Source organism: Camarhynchus parvulus, chromosome 6, assembly GCF_901933205.1.
Source record: "Camarhynchus parvulus chromosome 6, STF_HiC, whole genome shotgun sequence".
Classification (NCBI taxonomy): Eukaryota; Metazoa; Chordata; class Aves; order Passeriformes; family Thraupidae; genus Camarhynchus; species Camarhynchus parvulus.
The window spans coordinates 16,967,618-16,993,096 of NC_044576.1; the positions used below are offsets into that span (position 1 = coordinate 16,967,618).

Genomic DNA, 25,479 nt, shown 5'->3' on the forward strand with positions numbered 1-25,479 from the left:
ATTTTGGTTTTTTTCAGTGGCTTTCTCAACTTTTACCAGAGCCCAAGTGTTTGAACATAAACACCTCTACACAAAACAGACAAAACTCAGTGGTTTATAACTAAGATGGAACATGCCAGTTATGCTTAATTGGCCAAATCTTAAGATTCCTCTTAGAAGCTGTCAATTGAGCCTTCTCCACAAATTTTTCCATTATGCAAAGTCGCCTCTTAATTCCCCACAAAACAGAAGAATCTGTCCACAAGCCCCACAGCCTCAGCAATGAAACAAGCTGAGCACAGGTCTGTACTTGCTGACACTGTCTTAAGTAGAACATTTGTCCCTACATGTGAATGACATCAAACTCTGCTGGCAGAGGCTAAAACAAACCCTCCTAGTTTCATGCAGAAAATACTTAGGTTTAAGAAGGTACAAAATTTTCATCTCCTATGAGATGTCATCTCACATGAACTTGGTAAGAAAGCAATAAAATCCCTAGAAGCTATTCCTGCTTCTACTTTCATCCTGATTAGGATATTCATGATGGTAGTGAAAATACTTCATGTTAATCAGATTCAAAACAATGCATAAACTTTAAATGTTATATTTTTTTATGTCACCAGTGTCACCTATTAAAAACAGGAAGGATTTTAAAATGTGACTTGCTTATTGCTCATGATACTATTTCCACTGAGTAAGTGAATCTGTGATTATATGGTTTTGACAAGGAGAGGGAAAGATAACATGTCTATTGATTCTAAGATTAGCTTAAAAATCCTGGAAAAATAAATTTGTAACAAATTTGACCTAGAGGGTTGTCAGTTAGATTTTATTTGCAAGATTGGTCATAACCAAATTTATTTTGAAAGTTCAAATAGACTTAGGCAAGCTCTGATGGAGAGGGTGGGTTTCTTACCCATTTCTGAGAAGCTAATTGAAGAAGCATATAACAGAAAAACATCATTAGCTTTACAGGCCTTCAAACTCTTCTGGCCATGTGCTCAAACAGCAACACTGTTGGGAATACGATCTGGGGAGAGGTAGTAGTAAGGGAGCTTCTTGTTCTTGTTGCGCTCGGTGATGGTGCTGACAATCTCATCCAGATTCTTGCGGAATTTTGCCATAGCCTCTTTCACTGGCTTCTCCACAAAGTGTTCATCTGGGTACATGCCCAGAAACAGCTGTTTGAAAAACACCAAGAAACTATGCTTTGAGAAAGCAAAGGCAATTAGTTTTCAATATCCTGCCATTTGTCAGAACACCACCCAGAGCCTCTCCTCACAAATGCCTCTATTAAAATAGTATTATCAATGTTTAAGCTAGCCTACACCTTCCCTCTATTGCTGGTTGCTTCTTTCCATCCCTGCATCTTTCTGTGGTGCTGGTTCAGGTGTCTATATGGCACTCCTTCACCTGAAGAGACCTCATCCCCTGAAAACTATGCACTTTTATTCAGGCAGCGGTCAGTCCGACAAGCTTCTTATGCTACATCTCTGAATAGCCACCCAAACATTTGTGCTGCTAGAAAAAAGGATAGCATTAGAGGGAAATTCACAGACAGAGGTTTAAAAGGAAAATGACTACTTCATTCAGCGGCAGTGGAAGATTCTGTTGACTTCAAACTGTCTTTCAGAGTTCAATATGACAGCTGCTTTAGTCAGCTTGGACTCCAAGGGTGCACTGAAAAGTGCACAGCCAAGATGCACACTGGCATTGCTTTGGGCACTTTGGGAACTATTTCCCATAGTACAAGCTTCTCTGCTAGTACTGCTTTCTTCTTACAGAGAAACTGATTTAAAGTATCCTCTGTCCATCATTTTCTATTTAAAGATTTCAAAACACATTCTCCAGAGCCCTTGTGTGAAACAACCAGGTACCTACAACCTCATTTTACATGAGGGGAATGGCTACAGACCTGTAGCCATGCATGGCTTTACATGCCTGCAAAGCTTTCTGTAGGTTTGTTTTGTTTTCACTCCTCACCTGCCAGGCACAAGCCACAGCTGCAGTACACATAGCACTGGAGCAGATTTTCCAAAGGAACAGGACATGGGGACACAGCATTGCTGTGCCTTCTTCCCCAGCACTGCAGGCACAACTCTTATGCCTCTGCAGCCCTCTGCCTCCCACACCAGCATCCTTTTCAAGCAATGCCATGCTCAAGCTTAAAAACTTTGATTATAGCTGAGACAGCCTCAGAGTAAAAATACAACTTCTTTCTCAGAGCTGGTTTGCATCTGGCAGAACACAGGCAAACCCACAGCACTGACACATCTCCACAGAAAGGTGAAAATGGCCAAGTCAAGCACAGGGCAGCACTACAGTCTCATGAGTCTGTGCAGTCTCACCGTAGCCCTCATGGTCTCACATCTCCAGCACCTAGAGCAGGGAGGTTGACTTACTTCTTTGTCCTGGAATTGGCTCAAGGCCCAAACAGCTCCAAGATGCCAACAGGAACGTCCCCTGTCTGGCAGACTCTCCACAATCTGCTCGATGGTGACGGTGCCCTTTTCTGTTGGGGGAGGGCAGCGCATTGTCGGTGGGGCGTTGGGAATCCAGGAGCACCAGTCATACTGCACAAAGAGCAGGAGACCACAGTGAGAACCTGCAGTGGCTGGTGCTTAGGAACACACCAAAGAAAACCAGGAGTTTGCCAACAGGGAGTTTGCTTCTGTAATAGGAGTCCCTCAGAAAGAGAAGATACTAATGACAGGGAAGTTCTAGAGAAGGACTGGAGGTGACAAGAAAGTCCCTGCTGTTTTGCTCAGGAACTCACAAGAGAGAGAGTTGGGTAATCCAAATGGGAGAATTTATTCTGCTAACCACAGGCATGTGCCACACAGCCCAAATTCAGCAGACTGGCTAAGGCCTTAAATATTTTATTAAACAAAGTTCCTTTCTGATAACCTGAGGCAATCACCTTTACTCCAGCTTCTCTTTTATGCTAAATTTCCTCCAAGAACATGCCCACACTGAATGCCCATGTGCTCAGATACTAACAGAGATAAAGCATGCTGGTTCATCAAGAAATATGGACTATGGCACGCAGATATGGCCATGGTGAGCAGCAGACTGGGAACTCCACTTCTGGCCTGGTTCAGTGCAGCGAGATGCTGATGTCTCATTTTGCCTCAGATATGACCTTGAGTTTTGCCAGCATCTGAGATGCTGCAGTTACCAGAACCCTTTCTATCCCAAGCACTTTTTCATTACCTTCTCTGCCCCTGCTCTGCCTGAGGGGAAGTGCACAGCCACCTCCTCCTCCTCCTCCCCTCCTCAGCCCTCTCTGCCTTTTGCTTCCATGGCTGAAGATGCTTTTACTGATGGGCTGCATATCCTCTGTATGACAAATTAGAGATGGTTTCCTGGTGGTACTTGAACAGACAGGATTTTCTGAGGGGGGCACTGGGAGTTGCCTCAATCAGTTGTAAAGATAAGTTAGAAGGGAACAGTTGCAGAGGTCCTTGATTATGGACATGCCACAGCAGTAATGTGAGTTCATTAGACACCAGGTTCCAGACCTTCTGCAGGGCTCCTGAGCTGCAGGGGTGGACAGGAGGGTCAGCATAAAAAGTGATGTAGGGTATTTGGGAATAACCACCATAAGAAAGCTGGTCTCTCTGCTTATCTCTGAGATGATATCTCAGAGACCACCTATGCCTGAAGTGAGAACACGCAAAAAAACCAAAACCAAACCTTGTAAAATCATAGAATAACTCAAGTTGGAAGGAACCTGATCCTTCCAGGGAGCAAGGAAGCTCCCTGATCCTTGCAGAACTACCTACAACTAAACCATCAGACTAAGAGCATCGTTCAAATGCTCCTTGAACTCCGACAGGCTTGGAACAGTGACCACTTCCCTCGGGAGCCTGCTCCAGTGACTGACCACCACTCAGTGAAAAAGCTCTGCGACTGACAAAGTGATTTGCTTCTGGCTGTTAAAGCTGCTTGCCAAAATGTCTTGATGTTGAAAGGAACAGCATTTGAAAGGCAGGTGGTTACTATAGATTCAGGGCAGACATATGTCAGTCAAGGCAGGCAAGGATAACACAGGTTATCAGCATGTGACACATCAAACATCATAGAGGAAGCTCAAAGTTGCCATTTGATTTGTAAACTCAAGAAATGAGCAGCAATGCCATTTAAATGCTTAAAAAAATTATTCTCGTAATAAAATCAACAAAACTAAAATATATGAGTTAGAACCCCTAATCTGATCTTTGGTACATATGTAGGACTTGAAATGCCTTTCTCATCTTCCAAATTACTTCAGTTTCCACAGACTTCACAGGGATTTGTAGATGGCTCTGCAGTTATTTTGACCAGAAAGAAAAGTAATGAAATTCTGTACATCCACTAAAAAATGCCCTGGTGGATGTACCTCCCAGCCCAGAAAGGAGAACAGTCCTCCCACAGGTTCCTACCTGACCAAAATTCACAGCTGCGTGTTGAGCCGATGTAGTGAACATGATCACTGTGAGATATTCTGCTAGTGTCTCTCGTGTCCTGATCATCTTAGGGAACCCTAAATGAGGGAGAAGAAAAGCTTGACCCAGCAATGAAGTAACCCTGCCACCCAGCAGTGATGAAAACCCATGGGTCAGAGGGCCATGCAGCAGTGTCTGAAGAGCAGGGCAGTCTATGAGTGTTGCTGTGTGGTCCAACAGGAGCTCTCACCTCTCTGTGCCTCGGCTGTGCAGCTGTAAAAACAGCCTTGCTTCATACAAGTCTCTGAGGCATCACCACTGTTTGCAAAGTAAGTGGTGTTCCATAAGGGAAAGAAAAAGTATAATTATGCCTTTAAAAACCAGTGTTCCTGTCCTACCTACCCTGCAGCAAGGAACTCCCAGAGTCCCCAGGGCAGGGACCTCAGGTGCTCCGTTTTTCTTCAGTCTGCAGTGTGAGTAGGGAAGGTTCATGCCAAGGAAGAAGCGACCATGTGCTTGTATTTATAAAGGTCTGAGGTTCAGCAATCAAGTGAATTGCAAGAAAGAGCGCAGGGAGAGTTGATTCACTGAAATGGGAAGTGAGGAAATGAGAACTTCTGAAAAACAAACAGAATGAGGAACAGAAATAGTTGCATTAAGCTGTCTTTAAAGGAGAATAATCAGAGTTATATAAAGAAAAAACAGAATAGTCAGGGGCTAGGGAAATAGTTTGCAAGTGAAGTAACCCCAGCCCTGTATCAGTCCTGACCTCACTAAATCAGTCCTGACCTTGTACCAGCCCAACATGACCACTGGTCCCAGTATGCAAGCTGCCCCTGCCCAGGCTGCCTGTGCCAGCTCCTTCATATCTCCACCACCAACCTGATGCAGAACTCAGCCTGCAAGAGGGAAGAGGTAGCTCTGGCCAGCCACCAAGCCCAAAGAGCAGAGGATGCACCATCCCCTCCTGTGTCCTGCTATTCTCAGTACACTGTGCTCATCTTTAAAGGAGTTTGGCACTCTCCCAGTCACAGCAGCCCTCCCAGAGAAGAAACAGAAGCCACAGTCTCCCTCATTTAGCCTCTTCCCATTCTTTAGAGACCCTACCAAATCTCCATTCTCTATGATACAACCCTTGGAGCAGCAGCAGTGCAGAAAGAGATGCTGCAAGCCTGGTAGGTTTCCCATCTGTAGTGGCAGTCCTCCCACCAGTGGTTCTTGCAGCATCCCACCCCAGCTGGAGGCCCGGAAGGCTCAGGACTTGTCTCATATCATGATGCTTAGGTCAAGCATGAAGTCCTTACCAGGAAGAACAACATTTCTAAGCTTTTGCTAAGAGACAGCTAGACAAACAAAAACGAACCTTCGCCTGTCCAGGCAGATAGAACCCAGGAACCTTTTATCCACCAGAACAAAATGATTGGAAACATCACACCCTTGCCTGGACATCTGGCACTCCAATGTGTGCATGCAGAGCCATCTGCCCTAGGTCACTGGCCAACAGCTGTTGACAGATTTAAATCAGACAGGACAATAGGAAGAATCCCCAGCCACCTCTATAAATTCCTGAAAATCTGCTTGGAAAAAAATGTGTGTGGAAGAGAAGAGCAACATGCTTAGGGAACAACAGGGGAGTATTTAAATCAGGTAGGCAAATTGAGCCATGTTATGGATGAGATCTCCCATGGCCAAGTAATGGTTTGCAAGAAAAGAAAAGCAGTGAGAAGAGACAGAGCAAAGGAAAATATTTCATGGAAATTATGAGTGTTTTTGAAGAGAGTAGAAAAGTTCAATGACGACACAAATGCTGAACAAATGTGAAATGCAGCAATATACTCCTGGGAGGTTATTACATGTTCTTATTTAGTGTGAGGTTTGGAGGAGAGGATTCAAGGGGCCTCACTGCTCCTTGATGTCCATCAGTATGCCTGGTGGCTGTAACACACACAGACACTGCCCCCAATGCTTAAAGCATGAGCAGACAAAATCAAAGGCCCTGCCCCCTGTGTAGAGAGATTACACGAGCTCAAGCTCACTATGAGAATCTGTGTCAAAGGAAGGAGCTGTCTCCTGAGAGATGGCCTGAGCCAGGGTCTCACAACAAAACCCAGCTCCTTCAGCCCAAGAAGAGAGCAGGTCTCTGACTTGTGCTGTGCCCTCAGCACTGCTGCCAGCAGGGACTGGACAAGCTGCAGACCCAGCTGGGCCATCCCACCTTACCTGAGGCTTTCACACCCCTCATTCCATAGACATAAATGTCTTTGACAAAGGCCTGCAGCTCCACATCCTCACACACCACCTCGTCGCTCTCATAGTAGATGTGAATTACATCCTCTGCAAAACTGCAGACAGGAACAAACAAAATGAAAGGAGAATGCAAGTCTGCCATTCCAGAAGATCATCTTCTGACCTTGCAGATGCTAAACAGAAAAAGGCAAGAGAAGGTCTCAAAACCTTCCTATCTTCTTCCTACAAGCAGTGGGAATTAACAGAGGCAACTTAGATTCATTTAGGACTGCAGCATCACTTCTTCCCCCAACAAAAAGATCCTGGACCACATCGCAACCCCTGAAAAATCCTGTGCACTTTATTCTCTTATTTGAGGCGTTGCTCCTGCACAGACCTCTGTCATCACATCTACATCCTTTCCTCACTCCATACAGACTCCCTCTTGCATATCCACACAGCTCCCACACAGGGCAGTGGGGTTCCCAAACTGTGATACCAGTAGCATTCCCTGTGTGTGGGACACTCCAAAGCTGCTCCTGAATGATAATAGTTGACCCCTCCCATTGGATATCCTTTTTGTGAAATACTTAAGTGGCCCAGGAAACTTCTCCTGGGAAGAAGAGGTCTAGAGCTAATTTCTGTGCCCACTGTTCACAGCAGACACCTTCCTGCTCAGTTCCTCTTCTCAAGATGCCTCTTCCTAGGAAAGCTTCCCAGGCTAGCTCACCTCTGAAAGACAGGCTCTGAAAACACTAAGATAACACCAGTAGTTTTGAAAGTAGTGAAAATAGGAAATCCTGATTTCCTGAAGAACTGCAGTTCATGACTGAATGACTGGTTAATGGAGCTGTGCTGAGATATTCTCTGCAGGTACCCTGCTAAATCTCTTGCTAAATATTTTGACAACAACCCATAGGGTGAAACACTTGACTGTAGAATCTGACAGAAGAATTGTTACCCGACAGAGATTTATCCCTTAATAAAATAGAAATTTTTACATTTTATACATTTATTGCAATTTGGAGACTTTTACAAATCTGTCAATGTGGTTCCTATCAGCCAATCAAGAGCTGTCATTGAGGCAGACAAATAACTGAATTAATAAACACTAAAAGTTTAAGTAATTTTAGCTTCCAGAGGAAATGAGAAGGAAACAAAAGCTTTGCAACGTGCATAGAGAAAGCTGCTCTCCATGAGTTCTGTCTCCATGCATTTGGCACTGGTGCCTGGTGATACAGGAAGGGGATCCTCCTCTCAAAAAATGTCAATATTTCAGACCCCCTTCCATACAAACAGAAGTTAGTATATGAAGTGTGGGTGAGACCTTTGGGGCTGAAATATCTTTGGGTTGGTGTATCTATCTGCAGTTAGATCAGAAACAGGAAGAGGACTAGAGGACTTCACAAATTTGCTATGTGAGACTCATGGTTTCTGTGGGAACAACCTTATCAGCTTCCTTAGGCCTAGGCCATCTACAACATGTGAAGTAATGCTGGGGATAGACATTATTTCATCAAAAAAGTGAAGACTGATACCCCTGCAGAGTGTAAGAGATTCCTGGTGAGCAGACACAGGCATGGCCATGGGTTCATGGGTCAGGAGCTCACACACTCAGAAGGGCACTGCCCACTCCATTTATAAACCCAACAATTCACAGCTGCCAGCCAAGCTTGAGGCAGTGCAACATCACCCTCCAGCAAGGTCAACACCCACAAACACTCAAACTGAATTGAGTTGACTCAGTATTACCAGGTATTTGAAAGGCATATCTCAATCCACAAAGAAAACATGGAGAAGAGTAGGAGGACAAAAAAAAAAGGACCTCATGAAGAAAACAACCACAGCAAAGTAACAACTTCCTTTTCTCTCAAATGGGCACTTGCAATTGCAGGAAATATTGCAAGATAAGCCCTTGTAAAAACACAGAGAAGACACAGGAGACAAAGATGTCCCCAGAACTTCCAACATTATCCTTGCATCATAAAACTCCTACTTTGTGTACACAAAAGATCTGATTTTTAATGATCATGCTTTTCAAGTCATGTGATCAGAAACAGCTGCATACTTGGTAAGCAACTTATGCCATGCAAAAATATGTTGTTTGTTAAATTAAATGCCACTGCAGAATAAAATGCATAAAAATCACGCAAGGCAGTGTTTCAGAACTGAAAAGGAGCCATGATTGTGTGGTCAAGCAGCCTTGCAGTACCTCTCCTTACTCAGAATTGCTGCCCTTCTTGATTAAACTCAGACTTTGAAATTTTAAGACATTTTAAGAAAGGTTTTGTTCCAACCAGTTTATACCTAATTTACTGAGTTTCAAAAGAGAACCATAATGGAGCCAAGCTTATATTTTCAGTCCACAAGAACCTTGATGAGCTCACGTGGTTGGCTCAGAGAACTGAGTCCTCTCTTGGTTTGTGCATAGCTAAAAAAAGAATAACTAAATTCCTTGTGCAGGCTAAATTCTGACTCACTAAATTTCTGTGAAATTCTGTAGAAGAGTACATACTTGTAAAGGGTCCTCTGAAATACAGAATGCAAGGAAACAGCACAGAAAAAAACAGGAATTACCAGTCTTTTAAGCGTGTGTGCGTGACTAAATATTTTTCCTCAGATAAGATATACTGGATGGAAAAGGCACTATGTGATTAACCAGCCCAGATATTGTTTAAAAGATGCCACGAAGATCAAAGTGAGGAGGGAAAAAAGGAGGTCTGTGTCTCTGTGACTTTATTAGCCAATATCTAGAACCATGGTCTTTTACCTCTTTATAGCCTCCCAGACCTTAATGCCATCATCCCGGTAATAGTAGTAGGGGATATCCTCCTTGCTGTCCATTCCTTTAGCTTTGATTTCCTCAGGAAAGCAGAGGGAACTGTAGGTCAGATCCTTCATTGCTTTCTGCACCATTTGTACATGTCCTCCTCCACCCGTGGCATTTGCCTGCAGGAAGAACAGCAAGATGGGAACAGTAGGAGATTGTGTTCCCTTTGTGCCAAGACTGGCTTTACAAATTTGCAGGAGATGGGATACAGAATGCTGGTGAAACTGTTTTTCAAGGAGAAAACCACATCTCCACACAAAGTACCAAACTGCAGAGGTGTACTGGAACTGTGCATTTTGACTGTAGGGATTTCACACCTCTCCCATGAATCACTGTTAATATCCACATTTGCACCATGGGTACTGCCTATACTGTAATACACTAATAAAGCACAGCAACCTCAGAGCATGGCACTCCCTGCAGCCCCATGGCACTCCCTGCAGCCCTGTGCTCCAGCAGCAGTGCGTGTGTGAAGGAAGGCAGCCCTGAGTGTGTTAGAAGAGGACTTAAGATAAACTGACAGTGCTGTTACAGAGTAGTTTAGGAGCAAGGTTTTAGGGATGCAGGCTACCCTTAGTCACCCTGGAAATAATGCCAGGACATCAATCCTGCTGGGTGAGTGGCCAGGGTTTCAGTATATGTTATATTTGAAAAACACAGCATGTCCACAACAGACAGCACTGCAAAACTCTTCAGATAATCACTGTGCAAGAGCTCCCAAAAGTTGCTTTTCTACCATATGATGTAGTGCTGTAGTAGTAGTTGTGACCTTACATTTACTGTCCTCTAGCTGGTTGTTCATCTGCATTGGAACCAACAAATTCTGGAACTCCAGATCCTTGCTGGCAGGTCTTACCCACACACTCATCCCACATGCATGGGGTATGTACATGACACTTCTGTTCAAAGGGATGCAAAGTGGAGTATAGACAACAAGGAAAGGAGTCTGGATTTAACCCCTCTGTTCTGCTTGGGTGAAAAACTCTGAAGCAAGGAAGCTATTTTTGGCCTGGTGCCACTGGTGCAACGAGGACAGAGGTGGCCTGAAACACAGGCTCCCTCTTTGAAAGGGCTTGTGAAACCTCCCCAAACTTCATAGCACGCTCCTAGCATGTTGTCACAGAGACTGCTGTGTGCCAGGCTGATGCAGTTCCTAGATGTGGCATTCCATTTCTCCCAGGGAGCTTGGTGTCACCTGTGAACTTATTGAGGATGCATGCCAGCCCTCATCCAAACCATTGATACAGGTATGACATACAGCTACATTTCACTGACTCACATGAAGTTGGGATTCCGTCCTAGCAGGTCTGCTGCTTATGGCAACTCAAGAAGACAGTCTGCAATCCAAACACACTTGTTTGTGGTCTTAGAAATCTGTCTTACCTACATGTCTTTCTGTGATGAAGATTTCCACTTGCAATCACAAATCCCTTTGCTCACAGATGAATAACTGAGTATTTAAAAGAAGTTGGGGGCTTAACTATGTGGATACATATGCAGGAATTCATGTGTACTCCTATATTATAACCCAAAGGCAAATCAGCAATGAGCAAGATACTGACTGACATTGGCCACATCTGATTTGGCTACTTAGAGGTAAAAGAGAACGTCTTTAGCACAACAAAGCATCAGTTCTCTGTGCCTGTTTCTCAGGTGGCATTACTTATGTTTGCCCTTTAATAGAATGGTCTCAGGACAAAGCAATATGTGATGATTACAGGATATGTACATATGGAACCATGAAGAGCAAAGAACCATGGATAAGGAGGAGCTGACATGAACAATGAAGATTCACAAGGAGTTTACCCACCTTGTCAAAAAGGCCACATTCACAGATAAGTTGTTCTCGGGCTTTGGTATTGATGGCTATTGTGAACCGCATATGTGGCACCAAGAGCTGGGAAATGAAACAAACAATGAGAGAAGGAAAATTCTCAATTTGAATTCAACAGCCAGATGTAAAGGTTGAAGTCCTTAAAGGTGGTTTAGCTGTATCTTATCTTGCAGGGCAGCCAGTGAAACTTTTTCAGGTGAATGACCACCAGAACTTCCTTTTGGTTTGTCCAAGTGATGTGATAACCACCCCACCTCACCCCACCCCACAGAGACCCGCCCTTCCTGCCAGAACTAACCTTGAAGAGGGGATGCACAGCAGGCAGCTGCCGGAACATGGCTATGCTGAACACCTCTGACACCAAGTGTGTCCGTAAGAGGTGGGTCACTGTCTGGTGGATGTGGAAATCAGACGAGCGGACCCAAATTTTAGCTAGAAGCCAGTCATATGTGGCATCTGAAGGAAGGAAGATGGGATTGTCTGGTCCAGGCTTTTGACCAAGCTGAAAGATATAGAAAGAACATGAAATCCCAAGTCCTTCGTGTTTAAAATGTGACAACAAACAGTTGACCCTGACAGCAAGCCCACCTGGATTGCAATGGGTACAATTTTTTTCTCCAGATTCTTATACAGCAGACAGATGGGTGCAGCCAAGTACTGTATTGTGCACGGGTCTGTTTTATTGGCATCCACACCATCAAGCAGCTCATAGTCCACAATGAAAATGTTGCCTTGCTGTGGGGAAAAAAAAACCCAATAACAACAACAACAACAAAAAAGGAGAAGCATTATAAGCATTATGTGTTTTAATGATATGCAAGCAGCTTGGAACAAAGGAATGGGAAGTCCTGGCAGAGACTGATACTAGCCTAGTGGTTACAAGCTACCCCTGGCTTGCCCTTGCTCATGGCAGCTCAAGAATGATGCCATTGAGACAGCAAGAACCATTGCACAAACTACCCGACTTGTGTCTGCAGAGTCTGGCAGCGAGCCTTTCAGCAAAGAGCATCTATGTATTTGGTACTCATGCAGTGACACTCAAGCAAGTTTCACCCTGCCAGCTGAAGAGAACCTTGTGTTAATTGTACAAACAAAAGCAAGGCACCACCCTTGTCAACGCTTCTTCAGCATGTTAGTGGGAACGACCCTGCCAGGAAAGGAAGAGGCACCTTAACCTTCTGAGGCATTCAGTCAATCCCTAACCTAAACCAGGGACAAAGGACTGTTCATCTGCAGATTACAGCTCTTCCACTGGACCTGGAGACAGGCCTGGCCTGCAGCTGCAGGACAGCAGGAGGAAAGCCAACAGGAGCACTGCCAGCCTGCAGAGACAAGCATCTTTGCCATGACCTATCACACATCCTGAAGAAAGGAGATGTGGCTGAAGGCAGTAAGAACAGACTCTGGAGATTAGAGGACGTGAGAAGGAACAGGTGGAGCCCAGCCTGACCCAGAGCCAAACCTTCACTTCCTCCTCCAGTGTCAGGTTCCTCTCCAGACTGCATTCTACCATATCCATGGTCACAGGCAGCTTCTTGGGTATCTCTGTGCATCTCCGGATCAGCACAGGATTGCATCCATTCAGGAACTGGTAGCCAAACATAAAATCTTCCCTCCAGTGTTGCATCACATATTCTAAAGGAAAAGCAAGCCTGAGCATCAATGTCTGTGCAGCATGAATACCTACTGCATTGTAGGATTCCTCCTTTCCCCCTCACCTTTTTGTAGTTCTGCACTGCCACTTTGAATAGAGAAAGCAGCAAGAAAAGGATTCAAAATATGACAGACTTAAGAAATATCACTGAAGTTAAATGGAAAATTTAATTCTTGCTTCTCACACTGAGAAGAATTAAATTGATGATAATTTGTTTATCCATGTATAGAGGAAATGAGGAATAAAATATTTCACTTTTATGAAAATACTCTCTTCATCTGTAAACCACCTTCTCAGGTCTTCCATGAAATTTTTAAATCCCTTTCTTCAAATTCACAGGGCATGCAGTACAGAGGGATAAGTTCAAAAACAGGTGGCACAAGCAGGAGAAGGGAAATGCACATCAATGTGTGTAGGGAAAGAACAGCAGTGGCTGGAGCAGTTCTTGTAGGCTAGAGCTGGGTGAAGGAAATTTGGGGGAGGGTTTGGACTCTGGCTCAGTAAAACTCCTCATTTGTTGTTTTGCTTGTTTGACTTGTTTTCCCTCTATTTATTTTTCAATTGCTGATATAAACCCAGATTAACATCTCAATAAAATTCTGGTTTTGGATACTCCATTTCTTTATTATTACATATGTAGTATTACTGGATATTTTCTATAGTTGCAGTATTCTGTTTCATAATGTCATGTTGTCACTTCAGTTAATATGAAAAATCCCATTTTTCCCAGGGGAAAAATGAAGGTAGTGAAGTTTTCCTCTACTGGCTAGTTTTAAACAAGGCGAGACTTTTTCTGAAAGCAATTAATTTTTCTAAAAAGGGTAAAAATATTTAAAATATAGGCCCCAAGGGAATGCAGTGATTATTTTAAAAAAGTCTTAAAACCCACAATGCTTTTTAATAGAGCAGAAAAAGCTAAGTTTATATAAAATGACATTTACATTATCTCCATCAACTGCCTAATGAATCTGCTGCTGTATCTGAAGTCTACATCAAGAAAAAAATTACTCAGCACCTTGGACAGAAACTGCATGACTGAAAAATGCCTTGAACCACCTGCCAAAGCTTGCAAAAAAGCAAACTGAGATTTGTACTAACGTAACTGAGACCGATGCTTAATGTTTAAATGTCACAGAATTGGAGCTTTCCTCATAAGTTATCAATGTTATCAATGAAATTAATTGCAGATCATATTTAATTCTTGTGTTAAAAGTACTTTAGGAAGCAACCTTATTAAATGTAACAAATTGCTGTAATTATTTTTAATACTTCTGCCACCTTGTGTGCTTGTATTTATACCAAAGAAAAGCATAATTGCTCTTATTTCTGTGAATTGATCCCTAGGCAGCCTGAAGAAGAGTAAAACTTCAGAGAATACAGTTTATTCATTGGAGAGCAGAAGAGCAGGTCAGCCACATCCATCCTAATCAGATGATCAAACAAGACAACTAATTAGTCACTCTGTGACGCAAACATGAGCAAATGCTGATAAACTCACCAGAGATTGTGTTGCTGATTCTGACAAAAATCCTCTCAAAATCTGCAAAATCACTCCAGGAAGACTGGAACATGTGCATGAAACGGTTGACATAAAGATTTTCCATCCTAAAAATAAACCAAAACATCTGGAAAAAATAATCTCCAGCTTTCTCAATATCCATTCCTATTATTTTCAATGTTTTTATTTATCTAAACACTACTTTAGTAGTGGAATGTGGCAGTAGCCACCCTACAGAATTACTATTGCAGGCTGTACCTTTACACACAAGACTGAAAGGCAAATCAAGAGCCCAACTTCTGCTCTTGCATTTACAGAACTCCATTCCAGAATTGTTCTCAGCAGCCTACAGTGGCAGTGCTTTAGGAACTATAAAAACTGTAGTTAGAAAAGCTGGTGCTTCACACATTGTCAGTGGTTAACATCAGCTAAGAGTGCTGAGGGCACTACCAACACCAATTCAGAAAGTGGTGTGGTGACACAAAGAGACTCAGAGAGGAGCACCAAGTCAGAAGACAATCCAGGATCAGGCAGCCACTATTCCTAAAAAGAACAACAGGTACTGTAAGTATCTACACAACAAAGGCCAGACTGGATCCCAAAAGTGTGAGGCCTGAGTTTTTGAGAGCTGTTTATTTGAGCTGCTGGATAAACTTGATGCTCCCATCTGACCTCAGAAACCAAGGCTCTTAGTTGCACACATCACATGAACACAGCGGGCTGGGAGCCAGAAATGTCTGACTTCATCTGCTAATTCAGCAAACACAGCACAGCCAAGCAAGTTCCCTTTATATGAAATGATGAGTCCTAAATTATTGCCTAAATGCTAAACTGCTGCTATTAGATGGAAATCATTTACTTTGACTAGAAAGCAAATAATGAACTTGAAAAAGAAAGCTGGCTTCCCACTAACCCTTCAAACACACAAATAAAAGCACATACAGCACACGAAGATATGCAGGGCAGACAACAAAGTAAAGAAAAGTCACAGTGCTGCATGAAGGCCTCCCAAAAAGAATTTGAGGAGAATCCCAGGAGGCTGGATTTAAATAATATATAATATATAAATCCAGGAGGCTGGATTTAGAATCATCAAACATACAGAAAAGACTGGATCAGAACTGGCTGGAGAGGACAAAAAGCCCGGAGAAACAGCCAGTGGCTTTCTGGAAGGAGGGCTCTAGACCAGCATGACCACAGTGCAGACAAAACAAAGGAACTGCTTCTGCACTAAACCCAGATGGGGTGCATGTAGAATGGGCTCCTGCTGCTGCTGCAGATGGCAGTCAAGGGTAAGAGGCGCCTGGAGGCATGTTTGGAAGTAAAAGTCACACAACTGTCTGGGCTAGAACAGATGATGGTGTCTCCAGAGGTCTTCTCACACCCAACAGGGACACAGAATCACTGTACAAAAACTTCCAAAGGACTCAGGAAACAAAAATATGTTTTCCTCAAGAAATCAAGAACTTGGAATTCTCTGGCACACACTAGAAACCAGAGCAAGGAAAAAAAAGTCAGAGTTGCTTGTAGAACTTAATCTGCCCAAATGCAACACTGGTCCAAAATAGCTACACAAGCCTGCATTTCTGGCACAGAATCCAGGCTGAGTTTCCATTTGCTAGATAGTGTAGGTCACGTCAGCACCAGGCACCTTCAGGATTATCTCCACCTACACATAATTAATCCTTTAAACTTACAGAGTTATCCACTGCCACTGGTATCCAAAAATCCAACCTTGCAACAGCATAAAGAATATCCAAGATGTATCTCCCTTCAAGTTCATTTTTACATGTCCCAAGAAAAAGGGCTTTCCCCTCCCCTCTTCCACATCTTCCTATGTCTCATATAACTCTCCCAGCTCTCACATATTCCTTTAAAAGTTCTCCTTGTCCACTGCTACACTTTGCCTTTGGGTTTCAGACATACTTCTCTGTCTTCCTTCCAACTGCACTCAAACTGAAGACAAGCCCCATGCCTTCCCCCATGTATCTCCACTCCACTCCTGCAAACAGTTATTCCAAGCTCCCAAAGCACATCAGGATAGCTAGATAAGGGCTATCAAACTCTTCTCCAAAGATTTTTCATAACTCACTTGACCAGAAACATAGGTCTAGATTTTCCAGCCAAATATGCCGGACAAGAAGCATTGCCATTGCTTAGAAAATCTGTTCTGCGTCATACCAGTTATCCAGAATGGCTGGCTGTCAGCTACACAGTTTCAAGTTCCTATTTCATGGGGAGGGCCCCTTACAGCCAATGACAAAGATAGATGTCCCTGCACTCTCTTGAGTCACTTCCAAGTTTCACTTGGCAATGGCTCAGGCCCTCTGACAACATGCCACGGCCTGGCAGGATGGGATTGCTGGAAGGGGAATGCAGCCTCCAAACTGCTTATGTCTCCTAATGGCAAACCTCTCATCTCTGGCATTCAGGTGCTGCTGCTCCTGCATCACTCAGATCTTCTGTGTGAGCTGAGGAACAGCTGCTTTGCACTGGCTAACACCATGCTGACTTGACTCTGGTTTGGCAGCTGAATTCAGCTGTATAAATGAATAAATAAAATACCCAGAATGCTCTGACATGTAAGGACCAGTCTTGTCTCATGTCAGACTATTCCACCACCTGACAGTATGGTGGGATATCTGAGACAGTGTTGTATGACCTGGGCACTTGAGGCAGCACACAAGGAGACTCACGGGTCAGAGAGGTCCCATCTGCCTCATTGACACTGTGCTATTCCAGAGCTCTGCAGGATTGATTATTCAGGCTCATCCAATGGCCATCCAATGTTTTCCTCAATGACATGATATGTGCAAGTGGGTGGACAGTGACTTAGCTGCCCCCAGCAGATTGCGCTCAGGTGTGGATAACTGATGAGCTGCTCAGAAGAGATTTTCTCCAGCAGGATGTCAAGGGTGCATTGATAAATAACAACCTTCTTTGTGTATGCCACCAGAAGATTCAATTATCACCAACAGTCAGAGGAGAAAGGTATCTCCAGGGGGCAATTCTGACAACTGAGTGAAAAGGTCAAGGTCTCAGGTGCCTGCAGTCCTGCTGATGTTTCCACCAGTGTTCACCAGTGTCTCCATCTGCCTACAGCCAAAACCACAGCCAATAAGAATGCAGAGGCTCAGTCAGTTCGCAGTGTGAAAAACATAAATATTGATAACTAAAAAATAAAATAAGAAATCCATTAAATTCCTACTTTCATACTTTGATTGGCTGCTTATCCAGCACTTGGAGAAAATAATCCAATTCTGAGACTGAATGAAACCTAAAAGGTGGTCAGGTCCTCACCCTGCCCCAAAAGAGATTCTGCAGACTCCTGAAGTCACACAAACACTTACGCTTTCGTGTAGTTCAGAATGAAGTCAATTCCCTTCTCATTGTCAAACTGGATGTCACGAGGCAGTTCACTGTGGCAATGGGCATCGATGCTCAGGGGAAAGCCTGGATGCCACTCCTTCCAGCTGGGAAAATAAGAGAGGTTTGACTAACCATAAAACCTTATCAGCATGGGAGCTGTGTCCTGACCTCTACTGTTTTGGTGGCTCACTGCTATAAAAGAATTTTGTGTCAGACTCACTTAGGCCAAAATAAGTGATTTACACCACATCAACACCTACCAGTGCCCCACAGAATCCTGAAGCAGACTGAAAGGCATCTACTTGGCCACCTACCTTCACAAAACTTGGAGTAATTTAATATCTGTGATATTTTGACACACCTGCCACATTTGGTTGAAACTGGCAGTAGCTTCAAATGTGTTATGAGGGGAGGGGACAGAGAGACAGCTGCCCAATCCATGCTCCTTCTTGAGGCTGCACTTCTGCAAAACTGAGATACAGCAGCTAAAACTACACAGGCATGTATTTAGATTCCTTCAAAAGGCCCTATCCAGGAGTCTTGATTTAACTGTTCAACCTCCTAGTGGCCATGGCACACATTCTTTGCCCCATTTTTATTTCAAAACAAAAGAAAGTGAATTGTAAAGAATACTGTTTCAATGGTATTTCCAAACTGCCTGCCACACGCAGACTGCGCTTGTATTATCAGCTATGCATCAGAATTTTTAGTAGCTATTTCCCTGAAATTACAAGTGGTTTTGCCTTCCTTCTTGCATATGTAAATAAAATTTTGTGGCACACCTCTTTTTGAACCATATTTTCCTCTGCTCTATTTCCTGTAATTTGTAGGGAACGGCCTTTCCTGTTCAAATGAAATAAACAATACACACACCAAGCCTCACTCCATCAATCCTGAATAGACCCTTTGCCCTGACCCCTAGTCTCCCAATAAAGAGATACAAGCGCAAGAAACTTCTGTTATTTTAACAGAGCATATCTCTAGCAAAAGGCAATGTCTAAAGCCTTCTGGAGTTATCCTCTGAGAAAAGACAGAATTTTCTCATCATGACACTGACTAGGAAAAAATGTCTATGGCAGCATAATATATATGTGATATATAATACATACATGTATGTACATATATATATATGTGTGAAACATATAGGTATAATATACATATGTGAGATTTTTATATATCACAGCTGTGTTCTGTTAGCACATTCCAGTTCACTCAAACAGGGCCAGGTTTTCACTACACCCTTTCACAGGGCCAGTTGTTTCACTGTGCAGGAAACAACTCAAGCTAGCTTGGTGCAGCAGCCAAAAAGCTCCAGGAAAAGCTGACATGTTCAGATCATGTTCTAAAACTGTAGTATTTCTTGTAAGAGACAAATGAAATGTGCCTTCAAATCTTCCCTGAAGGTTTTCCTTGAAAGCACAATGGTGTGCCAGAGGGCCCACACAGAGGCTGTATCACTGAATTCCCGTGGAAGTCTCACAGACTGGCATATCGGAGGCACAAGTATCCATAATGCCACTTGCATCAGGGTGATCATCACTGTACAATGAATTCCATCTAAGTAAAAACCAGATATGCCAACATATCAATTTAGGCTTTCTCTTATCCAGCAGTTGAGTAATTAGAGACATGTGGCAATGTGAATATACTCTGCCAGACTCTGACCTGAGGAGGACAGGCCCTGGAGCAGTGCAAACTCACCGGTACATTTTCTGACGGGATTCGAGCTCTTTGCGCCTGTGCTGCTTGAGGATCTGAGTCTTGTCATCTCGGGGCAGCTTTGCTGTAGCAGGGAAAAGAGACAGGGTTATGAGGCTCGTCTACCTATCACTGCCCAGGTGTTGAGAAGGACAGCAAAGTTTTCAAACCTTCAAACTTCTGATCTACACCTTTACAAATTTTCTGTGGGAAATGCTTACATGATCCAATTTAGTCCAATTTTGAGTGGACATACAGGTCCTTAGAGAATCTGTGGAAGAAGACAAGCTCCTGACTTGGTGCTTCCAAGGGAAAATCTGGGAATATCTGTCTCAACTGTATATAACCTTGGATTTCTAATGCAGACATTTGCTGTACATATCTAGTGTTAAATGGTCTGAAGAGAGTTTTGGGAACTAATTTTACAGTTCAGTATCTAAGGGACTTTCCATCAATAAGAGAAACCACAACATTACTTGGGATCATCTTCTCTGCTAAATGACATGTGCAGGAAACATCTCCAAGCTTCTCCCCTTGAGCAATGCTCTCCCCAGCCAGCTTGGGGAAATAATCACATCTTCCAGTCATAAGAACAGAAAGAAAAAACAATGACACTTCCATTCCAGACATTTTGCTCTTCTGACCATGAATTCAATATAACATTAAATAACACAGAGACTTCCTTAGTGATCAAAGGGCGAGGTACAAGACTCACTTTACATACACAAATGTGGAGGCAGATAAAACCAGTAGAAGTTTCATGACAAAAGCTTGTTTGGGGTTGGGGCTGGTAATATCAGAGGTAATACAGCTGATAATGTACATGGCTAATGGTTTCCAGGTGGTTGTGTCCAAGTTACCAAGAAAGTTTCGCTTGCTCTTGTCCTTTGCCTCACCATACTCTGAAAGCCACACAAAGCTGCCTTCCATGGAAGTGGTACAGTTGCTATAAACCAAATTATGAAAAATGGAAACAACAAAAATAAACTGACACATAGTTGTCATTATAGGACAAAAGACTTCAAGCACAAAATGCCCCAGCCAGGAGTGGCCAAGAAGGTAAGGGGAATATAAACATTTCTTTCCTACTACCTCACACTTGTTTCAGCTGTTTTCAAGCACTCATGCTGCAGAACACGACAGTAGCCAATCTACCCCAGGGACCAGAGAGAGGAACAAGCAAACATCAGTGACAAATGTCTGCCCAAACCCTGGTCATGGCAAGTAGGTGTCAGAAACCCTTAAAAACACCTTTCTCAGTTGGTCACCATTACTTGGAGAAGTCAAATCCATCACCCTGCCTTGTCCTGGACTTGACAGCATGCAAAGAGAATGAATGAAAAGTAAGCTGCTGTTTCAGCTGGCACCTGCTGAGCAGCTTTGGGGTTTTCTTTCATTCTCATGAAAACAAGACAATTTACAGGCAATTAATCATGGGCCACTTAGGAGCTCAGAATGAAACAAAGAGAGAACAGTAATTCTAATTAGATCAAAAGGGCTTCCAGCAATGGGGATGTGGAGCAGTAAAAAATTTGGCATTAGGGTCAACCTTCAAATTCAAGACCCATGTAACAAGCCAGCATTAGGACTCTTCCTCGTGTGTGCTTCCCAAAACATCCAACCCAACTGCCAGTGCCCAACAGGCTGCTCAGAAAGCATTCCTAGGAGGGAAAGCCACTCTGTAGGATGCAGCAGGGGTCTGGCAGAGGGTCTTCATTGAAGGGAGAAGATTGGGAAGTATGTGGAGAAATGGGAAGGAGTGATGGAAGAATTCCAGGTGTTCTGCAGGAAATCTGGTTTCTAATAGCTCTCACCTCTTCCATCTCGCAGGACAACCTCCTTTTCATCTGTAATCCAGCGGTAACATGGGAACTCCAGGTAGTCACCCACTGGTGTTTTAACAGTGATGTACTTGAGGTACCAGTCATCCTGGTACCAGTATTTTCGTTTCTCAATTTTTATTAGCTGAATTTCTCCAAGGTCTTCTTCCACAGTCACATCATAGGAGTCCACCTGCAGAGCAGAATACAGCCAGTGATGCACTGCATATGCAGAAAGCATCCCCAGCACTACCCAGGCATACCTAGTCTTTCCTCACACAGCTTTCCAGCTTCTGGTGGGTGAAAAAAGGAGGTCCCATTATTGGACTTCAGTGCAATAGAAAGATGAAAAAAGGAACAAACAATAACATGCAAAACACTCTAGAAACAGAGAAACATTTTTGGATGCAACCTAAAAAGAATATTACTCCTTGAAATGTGTGCAAGTCTTAGAAAAACATGCAGGCCAATGAAATCATTCACTACTCTCCTAGCAAGAGCTGAAGGAGATACTTCTTGGGCACACCTACTCATCCAACTGGAGTGGAAAGATGCTAAAGAGATTAGAACATTGAACTAGGAATTTAAAGACCTTTGTGTGTTAGTTATGTGTGCTTCAGACTAAGGACAGTATCCAGATCACCAAAATCTACTTTGTCTTTTGCTTCCTGGTTCTCCCTTTTTAAAATGAGGACAATGGTAGATTTTATGTTTATACAGCCAAAATTTGGACAATTGTACATTTTATGTTTGTAAGGCTCAGATGTACAAAGGAATTTAAGTACAATGTCACACCCAGGGATATGTACACATAAGATTTAAATTAAAGAGCAATATGAATTAGATCCAAGGAGTTGATAGAAATGCCATATTGACAGCCAGCTTTCAAAAGAAACTCATTCCTCTGGTAACAGCCTACATGCCTATATTACCAGAGCCCTAACGTAGTTACTGTTGATATAATGCAAGAAGGACATGAAATTAACCTAAATGATCCTGGAGGGTTTTAATCTTTTTATGACCATCACAATTCCAATTTTAATGGCACTTCTGAAAGGGAAGGCTCCCTCCTGGTACCTCACACAGCTTCTGCTGCCTCCAAGGCAGCACTGCCACGGGCTCACCTCAGATAACAATTTTGCTAATAGATAAAGGTGTGTCAGGTTACAGAGAATGTACAAGGTGCAGGTAAGAACTGACACTTGGCTGCTCAAGGCTTCTATGCCATTTGTTGTATGAGGTCCCTTGATAAACACCAGGGCGGCTGTATGGCAAACCAGAGATACAAGGAGCTTTTATACAGTTTGAGGGCAGAGTGAGAGAACAGAAGTAATGAAGACTATTGGACTGTCCAAACTCCTGTACCATGCTGTTCAAGCAATTTAATCTCATGCAAAACCTGAGTCTCTTTTTGAGGAGAGATTCCTACTGACCATTCTTATATTGGAAAAAGGATGGCACAGACAACTCCTCTTTGTATAAGCATAAAACTCTAAGTGCAAAGAGCTGCATTTCCTTTCTGGAAATACATGTTCGTATTTTTCTTTCAATTAAAGCAAAAAAGCAGATGAAGGGGGAACAGGAAGGAAAGAGAGAACTGAGGGATATCAAAAACTTTGAAATCACTCAGCACCAGCGGAATTTACTCAAAAGACACTATGAAAAGAAAAGAAACTATGGCTTTCAACATTGCCTGTGTCCAGGGCTTGAAGTGAGTCAGAAAAACTACAACTGAGCTACCACTGTGCAAATTCCTTCAGGGTTTTCCACATATTTTTCCCTCAGTCAACATTTGCCATGCAAATCTCCTATTCAGATCTGGTCCATGCCCTCTTTAATCACATATAGTAATATGCCCAATTTGCAATAGTGCAAATTAAGACATTATGAGGAGAATGGAACTACAGAGCCTGACCCAACATTTCAGGGAAAAAAAACCCCAAACCTGGAAAGTAGATAACAACTTACAAAATAATGCTGCAAAATTCTGCTCATTTACTAAAGAGTGTTATTTGTTTTAGAAAACAATTAACAATTGTATTGCTTTGCAGAAAAGAAAAATAAAGATGGTATTGAATAAAACACTTAAGGCAGAACTGTGAAAACAACTGCTACATTTTGCAAACCAACCAAACTCAAAGTCTTCTGGCCTTCTTCAGTTTTAGCTTTTTGGTTCTGTACTGGTATTTTAATTTTCTTTCCTTCCTTCCCTTGTACAACATGCTATTAAGACACAGTGTTTTGGGCACAAGGTAACCTCAACAGGTACCTGGAAAAAGATGCTGCATTCCCCAAGAAAACATCCTCAAAACCAAAATGCAGCATATTGTACTGCAAGTGTCCAGTGAGCCAGACACTTTACAGAACACAGATTACTCTGATGGTCCACAATAAATACATGCTGAAAAACTGACTGCTGCTAACACCCACACCTCTATATCACCTAGTATTTCACCCACCATATCAACTAGTGGATATATCTCTGCTCCTGCTGGATCTGCTCCCACAGCGGCTCTCCCGTTGCTGCTGGGCAGACACTGAATGCTCCATCATGGCATTTTCTCCCTGTGACAGGATCCAGCCCAACTGCCAGGCTCTCCATCAGAGCCCCCTGAATCCCCAGGAGTGAGCAAACTGCCTGGTCAGTAAAACCCTGGTGGTGATCTCCTGAGCTGAGCAGGGCTCAGCCCTCCTGGGAGAGAACGCCCTAACCCTGAGTTTGCAGGACAGTCTGAGGTCTCCTTCAACCTCTCTTGCTAATGTTGTTCAGTTTTGCCTAAAGTATGTGACTATTCAGCAGATAAGAGAGAACCAATGACTGGATGTCCACTGGGGAGATTCAGGTAACAACGTCCGAAGTTAATGAATGTCTAATCGTGAAATAAAATTAACTTCAGTAGCAGTGGCTGGTAAATATCTGGGGGACCACAACCATACACACCATCAACACCTACTCAAAATGCTGACTTTTATTAAGTGTGTCCACGATGTTTAACACAGAAGAGACCATGGATGAAATTCAGGCTGCGAACCACATGGTTGAAAAACCACACCTCAAGGCAAAGCAGCACCCTGACACTGAAGACTCACTTGTACATGGGGTGGGAATCTAACTTCCAAACTTCTGAATATCTTTTTAAAACTTTCAAAGTTGTTTCTATCTCATCAGACCTTCTAGAAACTGTGAATTTTGTTTCCAGGCAAAATCCACATTTTGGAAAAAGGGAGAAAAAAAAGTCTATTCTTTCCAGAGTGGACAATAAGCAAATAAATAAATGCCATTCAAAACCAATGCTCAGAGTATAAGCAATTACATTTGGATAGTTGAAACACGGTGATAGGACCACAGAGAGGCCAGGGCACAGCTAACAGCAGAAATCTGGGCTAAGAAGAAGAGCACAGCTGATAGCCCAGCCACAACTTCATTCTCACACATTCATGTTGTTTTTCAACTTTCTTTGACGCTGCCCTACACATTTGTCTTGGCAGGCATTGTAATTCCCACTAGATGCTCTTACCTCTTTGTTTAATTCTTTTGAGATAACAGTGCTCTGACTATTAGTAAATACTGACCCTAAACATCACCTATCAACAAGAAACACACTACTTTTTTAGTATTTGTAAAGAAAGTGCGAGGAGATGTGAAAGCCCCTGGTAAGTCCGAACCAAAGAGCCCCGTCTTTCCCACGGTCTGACTGACGGCAGCCAGGGCTGGCTGCTAGGGCAGGCAGGGATGCGGATGCCGGGCGGCCGGGGAGGGGAGCGGGCGCCTCGGTGCACCGCTCCGGAGCACCGGCACACGGAGACAGGCGCTAAAAGAAAGCCCAGCCCTGCCCAGCCCCTCGGGCTTCGGCCGAGGTGCCGGAGCTGCTGCCCCGTCCGCAGGGCAGGGCGCGGTGGCGCCGGTGCGGGCCGGCAGCGCCCGGGACTCACCGCGCCGCGCTCGAAGTCGTTGTAGAAGGGCTTGTCCAGGAGGTGCCTCTCGCTGCAGCCGTCCGTGCCCTGCAGGGTCAGGTACACGTAGTCGTCGGTGCCCGCGAACCACTGGCTGCCCGTGGCCACCGTCACGGTGTAGGACGGCATGGTCCGGTCCCCGCCGCTCGGCTCGGCTCGGCTCGGCCCCACCGGAGCTGCTGAGCCGCGC

The 25,479-nt window shown here is 43.6% G+C and overlaps 1 protein-coding gene across 1 annotated transcript; it reads right to left on the reverse strand.

Annotated features, from left to right (window-relative positions):
- Window positions 1–885: 885 nt before the first annotated feature.
- Window positions 886–25,457, reverse strand: ALOX5 (arachidonate 5-lipoxygenase). The gene is made up of 14 exons (XM_030951304.1): window positions 25,269–25,457; window positions 21,330–21,528; window positions 19,519–19,600; window positions 17,799–17,921; window positions 14,449–14,555; window positions 12,759–12,931; window positions 11,885–12,031; window positions 11,595–11,798; window positions 11,273–11,359; window positions 9,403–9,581; window positions 6,627–6,748; window positions 4,404–4,504; window positions 2,382–2,552; window positions 886–1,160 (listed from the first exon to the last, which is right to left on the reverse strand). The coding sequence occupies exons 1-14, from the start codon at window positions 25,416–25,418 to the stop codon at window positions 981–983; spliced, it is 2,025 nt and encodes a 674-aa protein (XP_030807164.1). The 5' UTR covers window positions 25,419–25,457; the 3' UTR covers window positions 886–980.
- Window positions 25,458–25,479: the final 22 nt, after the last annotated feature.

What these genes read in the sequence shown, in the direction of transcription:
- ALOX5 (XM_030951304.1), bottom strand. Translation starts at nt 25,418, where the DNA reads ATGCCGTCCTACACCGTGACGGTGGCCACGGGCAGCCAGTGGTTCGCG. An exon ending in ACGACTTCGAGCGCGGCGCG is followed by an intron (nt 21,529 to 25,268) that starts GTGAGTCCCGGG and finishes TCTGCTCTGCAG; the next exon opens with GTGGACTCCTATGATGTGAC. An exon ending in AATGTGGCCTTTTTGACAAG is followed by an intron (nt 9,582 to 11,272) that starts GTGGGTAAACTC and finishes TTCTTCCTGCAG; the next exon opens with GCAAATGCCACGGGTGGAGG.